We start from the raw sequence: 17,762 nt of genomic DNA, 5'->3' as shown, positions 1-17,762 counted from the left end.
GACTGCAGACACAGGAAGTGTTGGAATTATCACAGCACCTGGAAGAATTAAAGGAAAGTGGTTTCTGGTGGAAGCTCCATTTTGATGAGACGGGGATCATCTCGGTTGCTTTAGGGAGGTCATCTGTCTGTCACTGATAATGTTGACAATAAACACAATCCATCCACACAATGAAATGTGAAAAAAGATGAGAAGTCATCTTTGTATATTAAGAATAATTGAAATGTATTTATTTTTGCATGTGTGTATGTAACCAAAACACTTTTGTGTGAATATGTCAAATTTATTTATTTATTTATTTTGGTTGGAACACTAAATAAAATACTTTCATATTATATCACAACATATATTATGCCAGGACGTAATTTGGCTGAGCTTACTGTTTTACATATTTTTGCAGGTTTTTAGGCCTATAAAAAACACATACTCACACTTTTTATTACAAATATTCCACCGATTCAACATTGACAACATTGTTATCAACAAGATACAAAGACTTTTTAAATTTTATTTGTTCATTAATTTATAGAATAGGTGGAACGGGTATGTCTTATCAGGTTTCTGATCTATAAAGACATTAAGAATATTAGCAAACGTCAAAAAAAAGTTACAAAATGCGTAGGCTGCCTTTACTTATTCTGGCTATTAATTAGTATATGTGCCTTTTTAAGTATATAAACAAGATGATGTAAAAACAGGAACTCGGCACAAATGTTGTCCTTGAAACACAGTAATTGGTACCAGGTTTTCTCCTGGGGGACATTCATGACGGCCATTCCCTCCGCCGCTATACTCATCTCCGGATGGATTTGACGCTGCAGTGCCGCTCGTTGGAGCTTCGTCTTCCAACAGGAGGAGACAGGGCAACAGGAGACTGGACTCTAACGTAGAAGCAACAAGTCAAGTTCTAGAGAATACTGCGGAAAATACCGGAAACGGAAGAGCTGACAAAACAAAGGTTTCTCAGAGGTTGGACATTTTACTTTTTTAAAATTACAAGCAGATGGATACTTTTAACTAATCACTGGACTGGTGCTTTTGTCGTTGGACCCAATAACATTAACCACAAACATAACGCAAACACCGTAACTTGCATCTCTAGCAAAGATTTCTCCAGACCTGAAGCTACTTTTTGTTACGCCCTCTGGTGGATGATCCCCAGTATGCTACACGTGGCCAGATGCGATTATTAATAATGGCTGCGCACACACTTCATGAAGCGTAATCATCCATCCACCCATTATCTTTGCTCACTTTTCCTTGCAGTGTCCATTACCTCTATCCAGTGGTCACTGGCCGAGTGGTGGGGTCCACCTGGACAGGTCGATAATCAGAAACAGACAGTTTTCTTATTTTAGTTTTAAAGTAATAAGACTAATATATATATATATATATATATATATATATATATATATATATATATATATATATAACCTACTAAACACGTGTGACTAATTCAGAATTTTATATGAAAATATGTATAAGATTAAAATTTGATGTGTCTATATAATTGATCAATCCAATAATCTCATGACAGATTTTTAGATAGCTTGTCAAAAGCAAACAGTTCAAATTTTAAAGTAAGGCTAAAAAGGATATGATATAATTCGCTAATGCATTGGTTCAAAGAATTAAATACGATCTTCTTGACGTGGTCGCTAGACTGAGCTTTATTTTGAAACTAACAGCAGCAAACGAAACTCTCATCTAGGCCTCATTTTGGTTAACTTGCTTCAGCACAAACTACTCGGCTCCTCTCCGCGCACCGCTGAAGGATAAGATTCTCAGATCATCAGGGCAGCTTCCGGAGCTCCTCTGAACCCCAGCGAGCGGAAAATCAGAGACGATGGCATTTTAAATGCAGAGCTGGACATGAGCTCAGGCATATAACGCTGCAGATTGTAAGGCAAAGAGGAAGGTGTTGCTCTTAGCGTGAAAAGTTAACTCCTTTGCACTGGATGCGGAGATGCGCAGAAAGTGATTGAGATCCTCATCGCTTCTACAAACCTCAACGAGCAATTGAAACGCCATGAAAGGTATGAACTGTGGAGCGATGCAGCTTCATGCTTGTTTACCTTTGTAATGTATTCGTAGTTTCAATTTTTGTTTAAGCTGAAAATACGTTTGTGAAATGATCGGGGTGATACAGCTCTACGGTAAAGAAGTTGTAGATGACTGGGGACGTTTCTTTCGTTCTTTTTTATTATTCCAGTTATCTAATCATACAGCCAGACTACATACAATTTCACTCGGATGCTTACTTCAAACTCGGAAGCGTACACTAAAATGGCTCAAAGCAACTTGTCACATCTCAGATGATGTCGGAGACTTGTCAACATCAGGTCAATTAGCAGAATTTCAGTTAAATAGAGACACACCTGTGGATGAACTTTAACATATTACCTCAAATACATTGCTTTTTTTAATGACATCATTGAAAATTGTAAAGAAATAAATGAAGATATCAGAAGGAGAATTGCAGAGTGGATGATCTATGCAAGTTTGGGTCATTTTGGGTTCTATTTCCAGATTCTTGAACGTGTCACATTCACATGTTCAAACTATGCAAACTCTATTCGCATAGAGAAGGAGTCAGGCTATGTGTCCCAGAAATGAGCATGTCTTGGTATGAAATGTGGATATCAACCACCAAACCAAAGTCCATTCAGAAATGAACGGACTCTAAAAGCAAAGACCATAATTCCAGCAAACTATTCTGAGAATCTTGTGGAAGGATTAAACCCCTACAACAAAAAAAACATCTCTTTCAGTTTTTGGCATTGAGTAATATACATAATTTTGGTATTCTAAAATGATCTAAAAGAGGAAAAGTTTATTTAGTTTTATTTAAAATCAGACTGTGAGGGGGAAATGGAGATGTGTCAGGTTTCAACTGTATAATCATGCAGAACTGGTATGTACCAACTTAGTGAAACATAAATAATCAGACTCACCCACTAGCAATGTTAGTGCAAACATTAGTAAAGTTGCAAAGCTAGCTCCTGCAGGAAATTAAGAGGAAAAAAAGACATTCTATGGGATTGTTCATGGTTCTTTTATTGATTATTAAATTCCTGATTCCCTAACTCTGGCCCAAGCCCCACTGGCGTTACCCTAAATGACTCTAGAGGTTTTTAAAAACCTTGAAAAGAGAAGTAGTGAGTTGAATATTTTGAGATGGACAACAGTAAATCAAGTACAGGTGCTGGCTTCTATCTGGGAAGATCCAAGTCCATTCGAAAACCAATCAGCGTTTCTTATCAATATAAGTTGATGAAGATGAAAAGCTGTGGCTGAAATGACTTTTTTCAACAAACTGTGCAGTGAAATAGAATACTTTTTTCCTTTCTTTATATATCAACACCAAGTACAAATTCTACTGTTGTAAAATTTTGGTCAGTAAGTCTGTACTTATAAAATAACCAACTAAATATCCTGTCTCCCAATTAGTCTGGTTTTGGGACACAACAGTGCACTCTCATTGCTTCAGCGAAACTTTCAGTGACTTTGTGGAAGCCTTGAGTGTCAAGGACCACTATGCTGCACTTTTTATAGATTTGGAAAAAGTATTTAATGGCTTGTTTAACTCTGTGATTCATTCTTTTGTTAGCTCATTGTCACAATTTACAAAAACAAACTGTTTTTGTAAATTGCATTGGTATTTTGGGGTAAAATGAATCTGATGGCACTCCCCATTTCTAAGCTTGTTTACATACATATAAACTCTGTTGTCATGGAGTTTGACTGTCTAGTCTACAAGTTGCATTCAATGTCATTACATCACATTTGTTCCACCTCAAAATGTTACTTAATGTCAATAAAACAAAGGGTTTGTTGATTTTAAGCAAAATGAAAATGATTGCTGCTTTTCCGGCTGTTATGTCAACACAAAATATTTTGTTTTTTGTGTTTTGCTATATATCTAAATAGATTCAAAAAACTTCAAGTCACATACTAAACATGTGACTAACTTATTAGGTAAAGAACTTGAACAAAATTTCAATTCTTACAATGGCCACTTGCAAGACTTGTGGCTGCACATTTTAGTTGAACTGAAGGATTTTAGACCTGGTGTCTAAATTAGATTGCATACCTGTACAAGTAACAGGTAAAAAAAAAAATAAAAAATAAAGTTTGAGAACTATTGCACCAGTCTCACCCAGTGACCACTGGAGATAGACAACAGCTCTCCTGCAACCTCTGCATGCATAAGTGGGTATAGGGATTTGATGACTGGAACTTTTATATCAAATCATTAGAAATTAAACCAAAATCCTGAACAGGCAGCCAAGAGAAGATACAATTAGATGCTACAACAAACTATTCAAGGATGAAGCTTATTGACCACCACTTGCTTTGTTTCAGCTGAAACTTCAAACCTTTGCCAATGTGAAAGACATTGACACTAAGTGAATAGGAAGTGGACTGAATTTTATTTAGCACACAAATAGCTTTACACTACATCCAAATTCACTGAATCCCACTCATAAATTCATCTTCAGTTGCTAATTTGGTATTAAAAGCAATGCCTGCTGGCAAACCGGTACATGACAGAGGCAAGCTGGAATCAAACCCACAACTTTTGCCACAGAGATCCACTAAGTTACGCAAACAAATAAGTGATTCAGTCTTTATCCGCGTCTCTTCATCTGATCTCACCCCCTCTGACGTCCCAGGTTATCACCTCCTACATTTCTTACTTCTCCCCTCTCACTCATATCTTTCTCCCCTCAGCTCCATCTGCCTATCATTACCCAAGATGCTCTCCATGTTTTTGTCCTGGTTTTCATTGTAGTGTGGCATGGTGTAATTAGAGTTTACCGTCAACAAACCAGAGAAACCACAGCTGGTGGCATTCCTGGGACCACTGAACCCCACATATGAACACAAACACAAAGACAAGAAGTCTTCCTTGCATTCCTACACAAATTATTTAATTTGAAGATGAAAATCTAAGTATTTGGCTTCATGAACTTATCCATGTTTCTGTTTTTTTATGACAACAGCATTCTATTAATTTTTGCTGTATTTTTCCCATTATGTCCCCCAGACGATTTTGGAGACGAGGAGGAAGTACAGTCTTTTGGATACAAGAGGTTCGGTGAGTGGGAACTTCTTTCTGTTTTAAGTGTGTCTTAAAATTGTAGTGCAGAGAAACAAGCACACTTGGAGCTCTGATTATAAAACTTTTATGGCTTTTCAAAGAAGTTGCCCTCGGGAACAGACACTAAGTGTGTGGGCTTAACTTTTTCTGATATTAAACAGTTACTTACATACAATTATCCTTATATTCAGAAACATGATGCAAAAATTGTCGTATGCCTGAACCTCAACAGATATCTAATACGAATGCTGATGATTACATCACCTGATTTGGTCTCAAAATGCAGTAAGGTCCAGCTCACTGCAGGCGGAGTACTGTGGTTGTTGAAGGTCATAGCAGTGTTACTTGAGAAGAAGAATGATTCCTGAAAGCTGAAACAAAAGGTGCTTTACAAACTTTTTGTTTAAGGTATGCATATTTCAGCAACATGCTTATTGCAGTTTTTGTCCAACAAACTAGTTTGTTTTTTGCCTCAATTATACAGGATACGTCAGATTTAGTCTTGAAAAAACTTTCAAATGATTCATTAAAATATATTTAAAATACAATATCTTCTCATTTTAACAGGAGGACTCTTTTGAGAGACCCTGTGTCTGGTACTAACATTGATTATGACGCTAGCTATTAAATAAGACTGAAACTGTTCAGTTAACAGCAGGTCTTCAGTCTGTTAATGGGGCTAACCAGATCAAGACATTTTAAAAATGGTTTCTTCTGTGTATGTAAACAAAGCTAATTAAGTCCAGTGATTCACCCAAACAGGAATGGGACAAAAAAAAAAAAACTGGATTGCTTAAACTACATTTTTATGGGTCTGTTTTGGTGTTTAGGACAACATCTACCCTTGTGTTTGTTAAAGAAGCAAGCAACATAATAGTTAATTTGCAGTAATTTACACAAGCACCGGTTTTAAAACAAAGGATTTTTTAAGCAACAAAGGTAACACATTTTTTTTCTGCAGGGCTGTAATAAAAGAGCCCATAGTTAGAGACACTACCACTGTAAAAGAAATCTTCCCTTGTTGTTACTCATTACATACAGACTGACTTTAGTGCTAAAACACAGCAATCTGCGGCGAGAAGTTAGGAAAAAGAGATGCCTAAAACTTTAATCAGACACTTGTTCAAAAGTTATGGGATTGTTTTTTGTCCCGTTTGTTGACTTTTTGTCATGTGTGCTGGTGTTAATTTTCTTGTTGGTGTTCTGCAGCCAAAATTTTTCATATTTGTTTTTCACTTGATTTCTTTTTTCACTAATGTACTTACTGTATATCTGAAATGCTTCTATAAACACACCTTGATTCAAAGTTTCAGAAAAAATATTAGAAGTGATATCTCTCCACATTACCAGCAGTATAAATTCTCAGGTACATTTTTATCTGGTTTATCTGTTTTTCTAGGGATGCACCGATTTATTGGCCACCGATTTATCGGTGTCAATTTCCCTAATTTTGGGAAATTGGTGATTGGCCAATTTTTACACGTGAAGCCGATCTTAACCATCATTCTTATCTAATTCGGCAAAGGTATTTAAATCAACTATTATCTTCTTGTGCTCTGCTGTGAGAGAGGTTTGACTAGCAGACCGGCCCACCAGATCAGGTCTATATGTTTGCAGTTAACAATAGTCTTCTCACTGTTGGTTACTCATCAACTTTCTTGCTACATTTAGCAGCATTTTAGACAAAATAAATTGGTATCTGCCAAAATCGGAATTGGCAGGTCAGGATTTTTAATAAATTCGTAATCAGTGATCAGCCAGAAAACTGCAATCGGTGCACCCCTAGGTTTTACCCTGGTAAATGCTTTTAAAGCTGAGAAGTGTAATTCCCTAGAAAGCTACAGTTCTTGGAAAGGGTCTTTGAAGTGGAAAGACTCTTATGAGTAGATGAATACTCTTAAGAGTTTTGCCCATCAAACGTCACTAACTTCATCATAACTTCTTTCTTCTTCACTGCAAATAACACACAAAAAAACATTTTCTCCACTTTTCTGACATATCAATATTGTCACACTGTAATTCTGTTAATTCAACACAGGTTTGGAGACCTCTGTGTTTCTGTATGCAGGGTGTTACAGTTTAGTGTAACTCATTCAGACCAAGATTCAGACAAAGGTCCTCCACAGAGACCATGTAAAGCAACGACCAACTCTGCCCGACTCAGCACCGGAAAAGATGGATTTAAACTGTGTTGGAACGCAATCTCTTTCATCCCGGTCATCCGAGTAGGGGCGTCCTGTTTGTTTTTCTCTCTGAGCGCATGTGAGTCCTGTGAATGTATTACATTAAAGATCTGTGGCGAGGGGAGCTGAATCCAGCTCATTTTTTAACTCTGTTCAGATGAACCCGTCGCGTTTGTACAAGCAGAGGCAGAAAGTCTCTGAACTCTTTGCCGAGTGTCCTATGAGACACAGGGCAGCTGTTTGGGTGAGCTGGCTCCAAGGTTCTGCCTCACCACTCTGGAGGCTTTGTTGCACAACAACACTGCATGCATGCAAACCATCACAAGCTTTCATTCTTCTGCTATTAGAGCTGTAGTGTCAGTTCTCTTGGGATATCAAGCAGTTAGCTCCTCTTGACGTGCTTGGTCTTAATTCATTGCAGCCTTAATACAGTCTGAGGGTGTTTAAAATGATCAGGCATGTCAAAACTGTGAATGTTTGGAATCTGTCTCAAGTTTCTACAGTCAGGTCTCAGTTCTGAAAAACAGGACAATTCATCCTGACTGTTTTATGCGGTGAATAACAAAAAAAGAGTTCCTATTAATGTTCATATTCCTATACGGGATAGTTTGAATAACTCCAGAAGGTTTGCATGGTAACCATGAAGGCAAACACTGATCAGTTTTAGCTATTGACATATAGACAGTAGATTTGTCACATAGGTTAGTTCCTTGCTTTTAAATCATTATGCTAGCATCAGAAGAAGGCTCCGTACACACTTTAGTCTTACAGAATGTCATGCAGGACTGTAGAGGTTAGCCTCATGCCAAGGCTACAACCTCACCATGCCCACACTGGTCTGGCAGCGCTCCAAGTAAGCTGTGATGGTCAAGAGAGCCAACTGTGTGACTCTGGCTTTAACCAAAAGATAGTCCACATTCTCACCATCAATAAATACAGCTGCACATTTAGACCTCTTGCATACGAACTGGTTTGCTACTTACTTCCCACTGGGGATAAGCAGACACACACACATTTCCAAAATACAACCCTAGAGGATGGCTACAGCAGATTCGAACAATAACTTCTGAGATCTTTGTCCACAAGAGTGTAGTTGGAGGAACATTTATTTGTTTAATTTGTTGTGTAATAGAAAGCAGCCTACTGACATGGCCTCTATTTAGTCAAGATAAAACATATACACTTTAGTAAAGTCTGGCATGTTTCCCAGTTTCCCCAAAAGCTCCCATGAAACATGTGCTGTGTGTAACATCAACATGTGTACATGTAACACTATGTGACCAGGTGCTGAAATATGTTTAGAGGTACATTTGGAACTGTCAGCGGTTTTACTGATATGCAGACTTACCAGATTCTTGAACTCAGATTGAGCCCATTAGACCAACACACGCCCACACACGCACACGCACCCCCCCCCCCCCCACACACACACACACACGCCCTCATTAAAAGCAGTGAGATGTCTCTGAACCTCTCTGACTCACTTGTCATCCTGAAGGCATTTGAACATTTTCTAAAAGTACACAAATACATGCATATGCCTCTTCAGCTCACTTGAGACACACAGTTTGATATATAAGCTGATCAAGTTCATGTGGTTATTCTATTGTCCGCCCTGCCAAGGTAAAGTCAGGCATGACTTGTTTCCATGCTACTTGAGGTTGAAAGATATTTCTTTTTCTATGAGGGTCTGTCATTTAAAGGCCAATTAGGCAAAAACAAATTTACTTCAGCTTTGGCTGAACTCTTCCTGCCCAATTATCGGCTGGTTTAGTCATTGGCCAATATACTGGTACCGATTAACCCTTATGTGGTTCACTTTCAGCAGTAATACCACTCAACTAACCAAAAAGAGAAAGTAATGTCACTTATGCACATTTTATTTCTATAAACATTTTATTTCTAAAATCACAACACCAAAGCACACTACGTGAGTCACCTGCTGTGGTGGTCAAGGTCAACACAATTTATATAGCACATCCAAAACAACAATGCTGAATAAAAGTGCTCTAGAGACAAGATAGAAAGATATTAGCAAAGTGTTCATAGGATGAACAAACCTATTAAAAATGTAGTGAATAGTAATGACTAAAAGCAGAGAGCTATCCAATCCAATCTGACTTTCTAGGCAAACAAACTATAGTTCAATTAGAGCGGACCAAACATGGCTAGTTTGAATGTACCATAAAACAACAGTCATAAACCACTCCTAAGTTTTTGAAGGTATGGTCACGTGTGTCCAAGTAACTAAGAAAGGTCTGAGTAGTGGGGCCAGATTTTCTTTGTCCAACACATATAAAATGAACAATAGTGAACTCAAAATCAAACCTTGAGGAACACAAAGGGAGAGATGTAGCTAAGGATAAGACATAACGACAAGTGAAAAAGATAGGACAGAAATCAGCTCTAAGCTAAACCTCTAACACCAACCATCATGTCTGAGTCAAGGAACCAGGATTTGATCAACTGTATCAAAGGATGCAGAAAAAGCACCAAAATGCTTTTTGGTGTCCTAGAGTCCTAGAGTCCTATGTGGATGAATTGTATTTAATGCCAACTTCCAAGCACCACTTGCATCTAAGGTCAAGCACCACCCTGAGTATTCCCTGCTGTTGCCTGTATTTGCAGTGCAGCATCTCCGGTACAAAATCAGCACTTGACACTGCAGTTTACTAGTTTTTACAACTTAATTTGCTTTGAGAGTTCAGTTAAACAGATGAGTATCCATACCTATTAAGTGGAATGAAAATGGTATTCCATTCCACATATTGAGTGGAATGAGAACATTTTTATTCAGGGCACTAAAGTGAATTTAAACTTTACAAGGTTATCCTGTTGAGGGTCAAGATGAATAAAGACAAATTACGATAAGCCCAATATTAACAATAAATTCCAAGATGGCTGATGCAGTTATAGACCGATGCTCTTACTTTAGAGGGTAACTAGAAACGAGAGTTCTGGGATGTGCATTGATGTCGGAGGTCTCACTCACGACACTGTCTCTTGTTCCCACACATGTGGATTTGGAAAAGCTGGACTCGGGAGGGTTGTGGCTGGCGCAGGACCCTGAATGCACTGTATCTATTTCCTGCACTTGTTATGGTTTGTCCAGCAAGGCTCTGGAACATTCCTGGAGTCGTGCTTGGTATTGGAGGGGTGTCTGTGCCTTGAACCAGCTGTGTCAGCACAGACCAGCTCGGATCAGTCCTGGGGTCTTTGTGGTTGAGGGAGTACCCCCTGCTTCACACTGACACCTCACCCATCACCTCATCCCTCCTGGCTGATGGGGATTTAGACATGCTTATGTTAACATGAGCACTTGTAAAGCTCTGACACCTTTAATGCAGACTGCAATATTAGGATTTTATGCTCTTTTGTGTGGTTCCTAGCTGTATTCTCATGTTCTTCTTCCTTTCTGCAGCTTCTGAGCACTTAATACATCTGCGAGGTGTAAAATTCCCTTTTTCACTGCCTGCCATGCCACAATTTCTTCCATTGGCTTTGAGAATTCAAAGTCAGCATGTCTCAGCAAAGACATTAATCATGTGTGTGGATGATCTTAATTTTCTTTGATCACTTCTCTTTCTCTTCATGCAGTTCACACATATTTTCTTAAACTGTCATAATCTATTTTTCTTACGTTAAGTTACTTACTATAATAATGACGTTTAGTATCTAAAATGAATATGTGTCTAATATATTTGCTCTTAGTTTGGTCCTGCTGCTTTTGAAGTGGCCAAAATAATTAAAAACAAGTTTACGGGTAAGACACTGGCCTTAAGTGATCGTTTTATGTGGCTAAGAACTTTGTGGCCAAGTTGCTGTCCTTCTCAATCAATTTCATTTTGCTATAATACCACTAGTATTAATAGCAAGAAGTTTTAATGACTGGCCTTTTTGCAGAGGTGGCACGCAAACTAGAATTCACTAAGCAACCAAGATGGATCAGTTCTTTTAATGGCAATATACCCCATGTTTATACAGAGAAACTACTGTAGTTTAGTTATTTGTAAGAATTTTGGGTTCTTACAAATAAATAAAACAACTGCATTACTAGCACTTGTACCTGATTATTTGTTATTTGCACACATTGCTCATTGTGTATCTCTACACATCTAAGATAAACAGTATTGTTTACTTCATTTCTTTTGTTAAAGACGTATAACTTAATGTTGTGACATGAGGACAGTGAGGACAAATATATGTCATCACTGTCTTTTATGAGATGGCGCATAAACAAATGTAAGCAGATGGTACCAATTTATTTTCCCGCAGAAACACCCAAGTACACTGAATTAGTGTGAGTTGAAATAAATAAAGTCAGACGTCCAACATTGTGTTTGCATCTCAGTTTTACTTAGGGGACGTTGTTTTATTTTTGCTGGACAGTAAAGCGACAGACTTGTAGATAAACAATAAGATGGTGTCTGGAAAAAGGAGGAAGGATTTCTTCAAATCTGCTTTTTGGGAGTATCTCACACCCTGGGATAGAGAGACTTATCTCATAGACTTAAGATGAGTAAGGGGGTCTGGCACTATGGTATTTTATCCCAGGAGAAAGTACAGAAAAGTGAGAGGTGGGAAAAAAGGCAGCTGGTTGAAAACAAGGAACAGGGAGTAGTTGAATAGGCTTGGAGGAGTATGAGGTACTGTTGTAAAGATATAAGTGATTTAGATGATAAAGCAAAGCTTGAATGTTTCCAGATAGAAGGGTTTATTTGAATCACACTTCCCAGATAGCATGTTACCTAAGTGTTTTCTACGGGGAAGAAAAACAAAGAGAGCACAAAGTTGATGGTAACCACAGGTCTGTTAGTGGAACAACCCAGTGAAGATGAAGTTCAACACAGAAACACTGACTCAGGACTAAGAAAATAAGGCAAAGAGAACCCAGAGGTTAATGACAGCAATATTTTCTTACAGGAAAGAGATATAGCTAAACAATAAACTAGGGGTACTGTGTAGATCTACTCAAAGTTTTATTTCTATATAGAGTCTTTACTGGAGGGCCTCCATCAGGTACACATGGTGAAACCGGGGCTTAGCCCGGTAAATCAGTGAGGAGGCACTGCTTTACTGTATTGACAGGAGTCAGCTGAGTTGGTTTGTGCATCAGATCAAGATTAATCCTTGTTAACATCCTTTGTGCATCTTTCACGACATGGGGCTGGTAGAGAACTTGTAGAAGGGACTTTATTTAACTCTTCTGGCCAGAGAACTCCCTAGGATCCCAACAGAGTGAGACAGAGGGTGTTTTTGGCCTTTCTAACTCTGCAGCTCCAGATGACAAAACCTATGACCTGAATAATGTAATGACAGGCTTGAGAAAGCCTCTCTAGTGGGATCTAAAACACCTCAGTTGAGTTGTTCGTTTTATGGTTTGTTATGTAACTTTGATGTATCATTAAACTTCTAAAAACAGCTTTGACTGCATGGCGAGGGAACAATGGTGTTAGCATCTTTTTGGGCTCCAAGAGGTCCCATAAACCTTTTTGTCCTTTAACTCCCTTTATGTTTCTCTCATTGGCATGGCTTCATTAGGCTATATAAAACATTATAGCAAAACTCCAGGTGCTACATTATAAAGAGGAGGCTTTGATTGGTGATGTGCTTGTCAGATGAATGCATGTGCTATTAATTAGCTGCTGTTTTCAACATAGCCTGTGATCCCTGAGTGTCACCCACTATTCTGACTCTCCATTAAGAGTGAAGAAAACCAGCAAAGTCTGTGTGTTCCTCCTCAAGAATAATCTGGGTGTCCTTGATGTGACCCACATTACAGATGTCAGGGGAGAGTTTCAGGAGTTCAGCAATGCCTCCATAAAGTGTCTTTCAAACTCTTGGGCTTGACTCTTTGAATGAGTAATTAAATAACGGCAAAGGTTTGCCAAGACACCTGTGTTTCTGTAACTCCTGCAGTTGGAATGCTTACGCTTTGCTTTGGCAAGCTGCAGTTCTCTGTACTGCAAGAAACATACTTGTACCTTAGCTCTTACACCGGTATTCCCTGGAGGGTGTGTGCTTTTACATACATACGTGAGTTAAGCTCAAGAAAAACACACGGCATCACTCTTTTGTTGAACCAACTGGTACTTTTCCGTGCTCACAAACACCTCCGGCTGCAGAACACACAGGCACACTTTTACAATGTGTTTGGGGATTCTAATTTTTTCCTCTTTTAGTGTAGGCAATAAAAAAAAATTCAAGATTTGGTACTCACGCTCCAAGATGTTAATGAAAGGAGGAGAAAAAGGCAACTGAGGGTTGCCAAAATCAACCCACTGCTTCCTGGTTTGCAGAAAGGGAGTTGAAGCGGAGAGAAGCAATGTTCGACTCCAAAAGCCTGTCAGTTGTATAATGGTTATCACATTTTCCATGTGTGCATGAGACTGCAGACAGATGGAATTCACTATGTTTCATTTTCTGGTGCCTTTCCGCAGTTCTTATCATACAGATATGTTTAATAACAATGACTAAAAACATCCTTCAATCTACAGTACATCTCTGTTATCTTGCAGATTCCATACCTGATACCGTTCAGCATAATTTGATGTAAAAGCATCTCTGAACGTTCTGTTTTTAAAGGTCTGTGTCTTGTGATTCCATCTGTTCAACATTTCCAAGTTTCCAAATCCGGTAGTTTAGTTTTGTTTGTGGAGAAATAGCAGCTGATGTGCACATTAACAGGACTTTAGACTCTGACCTAATTTACTCTGAAAGCCACGAAAGAATTTGCTGGAATACTCTAGAATCCTTTGGATGAGTTTCATGTGTTTGCTATATGACTGCACATGCATTTTTATACATTTTAAACATACATGATTTATATGTAAGGTCTCTAAACTGTTTGTTTGTCCAATTATTAAAAATCATTATTCTGCTAAAAGATCCAGTGATGACTCATATTAACCCTTCTGCAAAGGCCACCAAATTGTTATAGAACACTTTCAGATATTTTGAAGAATTTACAACGCAGTCGGTTCCTCCATATAGATAGGATCTTAGTCATTGATGCAGCTTTATGACTCCTGACCTCCTGCTCCCTCTCATATTTTGCCTATTTTCTGAATGACTACTGCCAATGAAGGTCACTAGCAGGATGAAGTTTTTTTTAAAAAACAAAATGACTGACTGATCCTCGATTGTACTTAAGAGTGTCAATTTATTCAACACACAGGTAGCGGTGTGTTTGCAAATTCAACCTCAGTAACATTTGGCCAGTAGCTATTAGCAAACTCAACATACTTACAATTTTATGGTAGGTCTGAAAAGACGTCTTACTAGCATGCCCCTGGCGTAGCGTTTAATTGTTGCTATGGAGACTGATTACCCCGATATCACCACTCTTTGGATCTAACAGATATCTTTCCTTTCTTACAATTACCTTATGATTTGTTGCAATATGTAGGTGTAGCCTTTTTTAATAACAGTTTCAGTACCTTTACACAATTAATTATTACTTTGATGGTACCAGAGTGAAAAACTATGCTCTTGCAGCCATTTTCTGCCTTTTAAGATAAAAAAAACAGCTGCCTTACTTAAGTGATATGTTCTCACATATTCCCCATTTTTAATAAAGGCTGAAAATGTGTGTTTGGTCATATTTATGCAGTAGAAAAACAGAACGTAAAAAAAAAAAAATCCTTCATCAATCTAACTTGAAGCAGGACTTCATAAAATGACTCAACTGTCTTGTTTAGAGGTTGTTTGTGTGTATGTGTGCGTTAATATTTTCTCTGAGAAGGCAGCTGAACAAATTTGCATAAATCATCTTGTTGATGTTGTATGGCACTTATTATAACATTCACCACACATGTAAATCCAATTCAAGACATGTTCTCATTTTAGCAAATTGAACCAGGAATAAAAAGCAGAAACATGAAAGAGTTACATTAAGTGCTTGCTTCAGCTTTGGACATTTTTTGGTTAAACATGAATAAATCAGCAGATAAAAGATCATACTTTTGCATGTAATCTTCAGGACTGCAATGGCATTTTGGCTTTAATATTTGTCTCTCTTGTGGTATGAATGTAATTGCATTTTACTTTAACTTCCTGCCAAGATTTCCTTGCTGAGATAAATTTATTTCAGCCATGAGTCTGACTCTTTCCTTCAAGGATTTATGTGCTAGACTCTGCTACTGATTTGATCCTGAGATTTTTTTGTTCTGAAAATATTCCTGAAATTGATCTCTCCTAAATCAAAAAAAATTTGCCGCTGATTTCTGTGCAAAACTACAGCAACGTGAGTATTGTTAGTGACAGTGGCAACAGATGAGTTTTGTCTCCAACCGATGGCTGAATCTCAGATTTTAAACGCCCGCTCTTGATAAAGGTTTGTCCTCTGGCACTTCTTAATAACTCTAAACAAACTGTGATGTGGAGTAATTCAATCCCGTTGTCTGGAGTTGATTATTGCTATCAGTGTGTGTGTTAGTGTGTGTGTATGATTCACAAACCAGATGTCAGGCAGTTCCTCTTGCCTTGAGAGGGTTCATGTTGACTGCTAGGAAGTGGAGGAGCGTGCCGCCCTCACGTCTGGAGTGTGGCTGTCTGAATGGACGCTTCTTCCAGCAGCAGGATGGTTTGTTGTCTTTCACACCGACTTGCCACACACTAGCATAAGACCACAGAAGAAGTCGGAGGGCCCACCCAGTAAAAGACCCACCGTGCTGCATTGAAAGGTTATGTTTCAATTGATCAGCTCTTTTTTTTTTCTCTGTATTTTGACTTGTTGATTTTGGAGGTTCAACAGCATTTGGAATATGTGCATAATTGTGTAAATTAACATTCTGCATGTGGGTTTTAAAAATGTTTGTGTCCTTGAATGAATTTTTGTGGTGAGCACATCATACATGATTGTAGTTATTTTCTTTCCGTTCTGAGGTTTCCTCCTTAAGAAAGAAGTGTACTGGACTGTCCTTAATGGAAAAAATAACCATCACTTTCTGATGCTTGATATTTGTGTTGTCATGCTGTAGAGTGCCTCACAAGAGGATTCATAGTCATTCAACTTTTCAGATTTTGTCATATTATCATTATCAAATCAAAGGGATTGTCACCTTTAAACTTATAGCTTCAGCTATGTAGAGCACAGTTCGTCAGTTGTACAGTTATCTTTCCATTAGGTGTCTACCAATGGTAACTAGACTGGATTTTATTTAAAGGTATTCAAATAAAGGGGCTGAACACCACTCTTCAGCTTCTTATTTATAAAATGCTTTGATAACCATACAACCTGCTGCATCTGCTTCACAATTAAGTGTGTGTTGATCTATCACGTTATAAGACACCGTAGAGTCTTTATCTGAAAATATATTTAAAATTCAGTTGGGCTTCAGCACCCAGACCACAGTCTTATCCGTATTTTACTGCTGCTGTTGGATGATATTACACAAAACCCTAAAATCACAGAGCGGTTTCTTCCACCGTGACCATAATGTTATATAGCCACTGCCCACAAATGACAGCAGAGGTAAAACGTCAAGAACGCTGGATTGGATAGGGAAGTCTGTCCATGAAGACTTCTGGTGAAGACTTTATTTGTCCAGGTGGCAGGGTATGTGGTGGATAGGGCTGATCTGGTGACACGTTTTTCTTCGGGTGGGGGCAGTTTGTTAGACCACTACATTCTTGGCATGTTTTCCAGAGACACACATAAATCCTTCAACTGTTCAAGGTTTAATGTGGCAACATCTCATCAGAACAGTTAGTGTGTTTTAGTGCTTTTGAATGTCAGAGGCTGCCTTGGGATGACAGAGGAAGACATTCTCTCTTTTTATGGTGTTGTTTTTTTTTTTAGATGTTGTCAAATTGGGCTTTCAAAGTGGATTTTGAAGTTTATAATTTTGCTACTGATTTTATTCATCTGCACAAATTTATATCATTTGCATCAGGCCTAAAAGAGCCATCACGACCCGAGGCCATAAACATTTTGTTCAATCCCGATTCAACGTGACTAATCGTCACGTTGGCACTGGCCAGTGTATGTTGTCATTACCTACCAGTTTAAAATACTTCCAGATCTCTGACATTCCACTCTGTTGGCTCAGTAGTGTTACTTCTCCTGTTTTTAGCTTTTGTTTAGCTTCCATCTCCATTTTGTCACTTGTTATGAATGTAGGAGGAGTCAAATGCAAATCTTTTAGGTTATGTGATTGCATTAGTTGTGCAATGCGCTGTTTTTTATAGTCTAATTAACTTTTTCATCTTACTTTTGATGCTACTTGTGAATAAGTAGATTAACACAACTTTATATCACACGTTCTAATTTATTTTCTTTGTGCTGTATGCATTGTAGGTTTTTTAAAAACCATTAAGCATATCTTTTAGGTCTGGGTTGGGCTTAGGCTATAGATTTAAACTCGATTTTGCCTAATAGTGTCCTTGAAAAATCTGAATCTTAGAGCTTCATGTGGCTAGATGGCTTTTTGTTTTACTGCTTACTATTATTGCACCATAAGCAACAGTTTCTC

General features: G+C 38.2%; 1 protein-coding gene across 1 annotated transcript in view; it reads left to right on the top strand.

Annotated features, from left to right (window-relative positions):
* Positions 1 to 1,744: 1,744 nt before the first annotated feature.
* LOC116711715 (collectin-12) overlaps positions 1,745 to 17,762 on the top strand; it is a 35,759-nt gene continuing 19,741 nt past the window's right edge. Inside the window, exons 1-2 of the mRNA XM_032551182.1 lie at positions 1,745 to 2,036; positions 5,051 to 5,101. Coding sequence (XP_032407073.1) covers positions 2,030 to 2,036; positions 5,051 to 5,101 — 58 coding nt within the window. The 5' untranslated portion in view covers positions 1,745 to 2,029. The remainder of the gene's footprint in view (positions 2,037 to 5,050; positions 5,102 to 17,762) is intronic.

This window comes from Xiphophorus hellerii, chromosome 21, assembly GCF_003331165.1.
Source record: "Xiphophorus hellerii strain 12219 chromosome 21, Xiphophorus_hellerii-4.1, whole genome shotgun sequence".
In the NCBI taxonomy this organism is placed as follows: Eukaryota; Metazoa; Chordata; class Actinopteri; order Cyprinodontiformes; family Poeciliidae; genus Xiphophorus; species Xiphophorus hellerii.
Note: the sequence above shows the minus strand (reverse complement) of the source record. Positions and strands in the feature narration are given on the sequence as shown.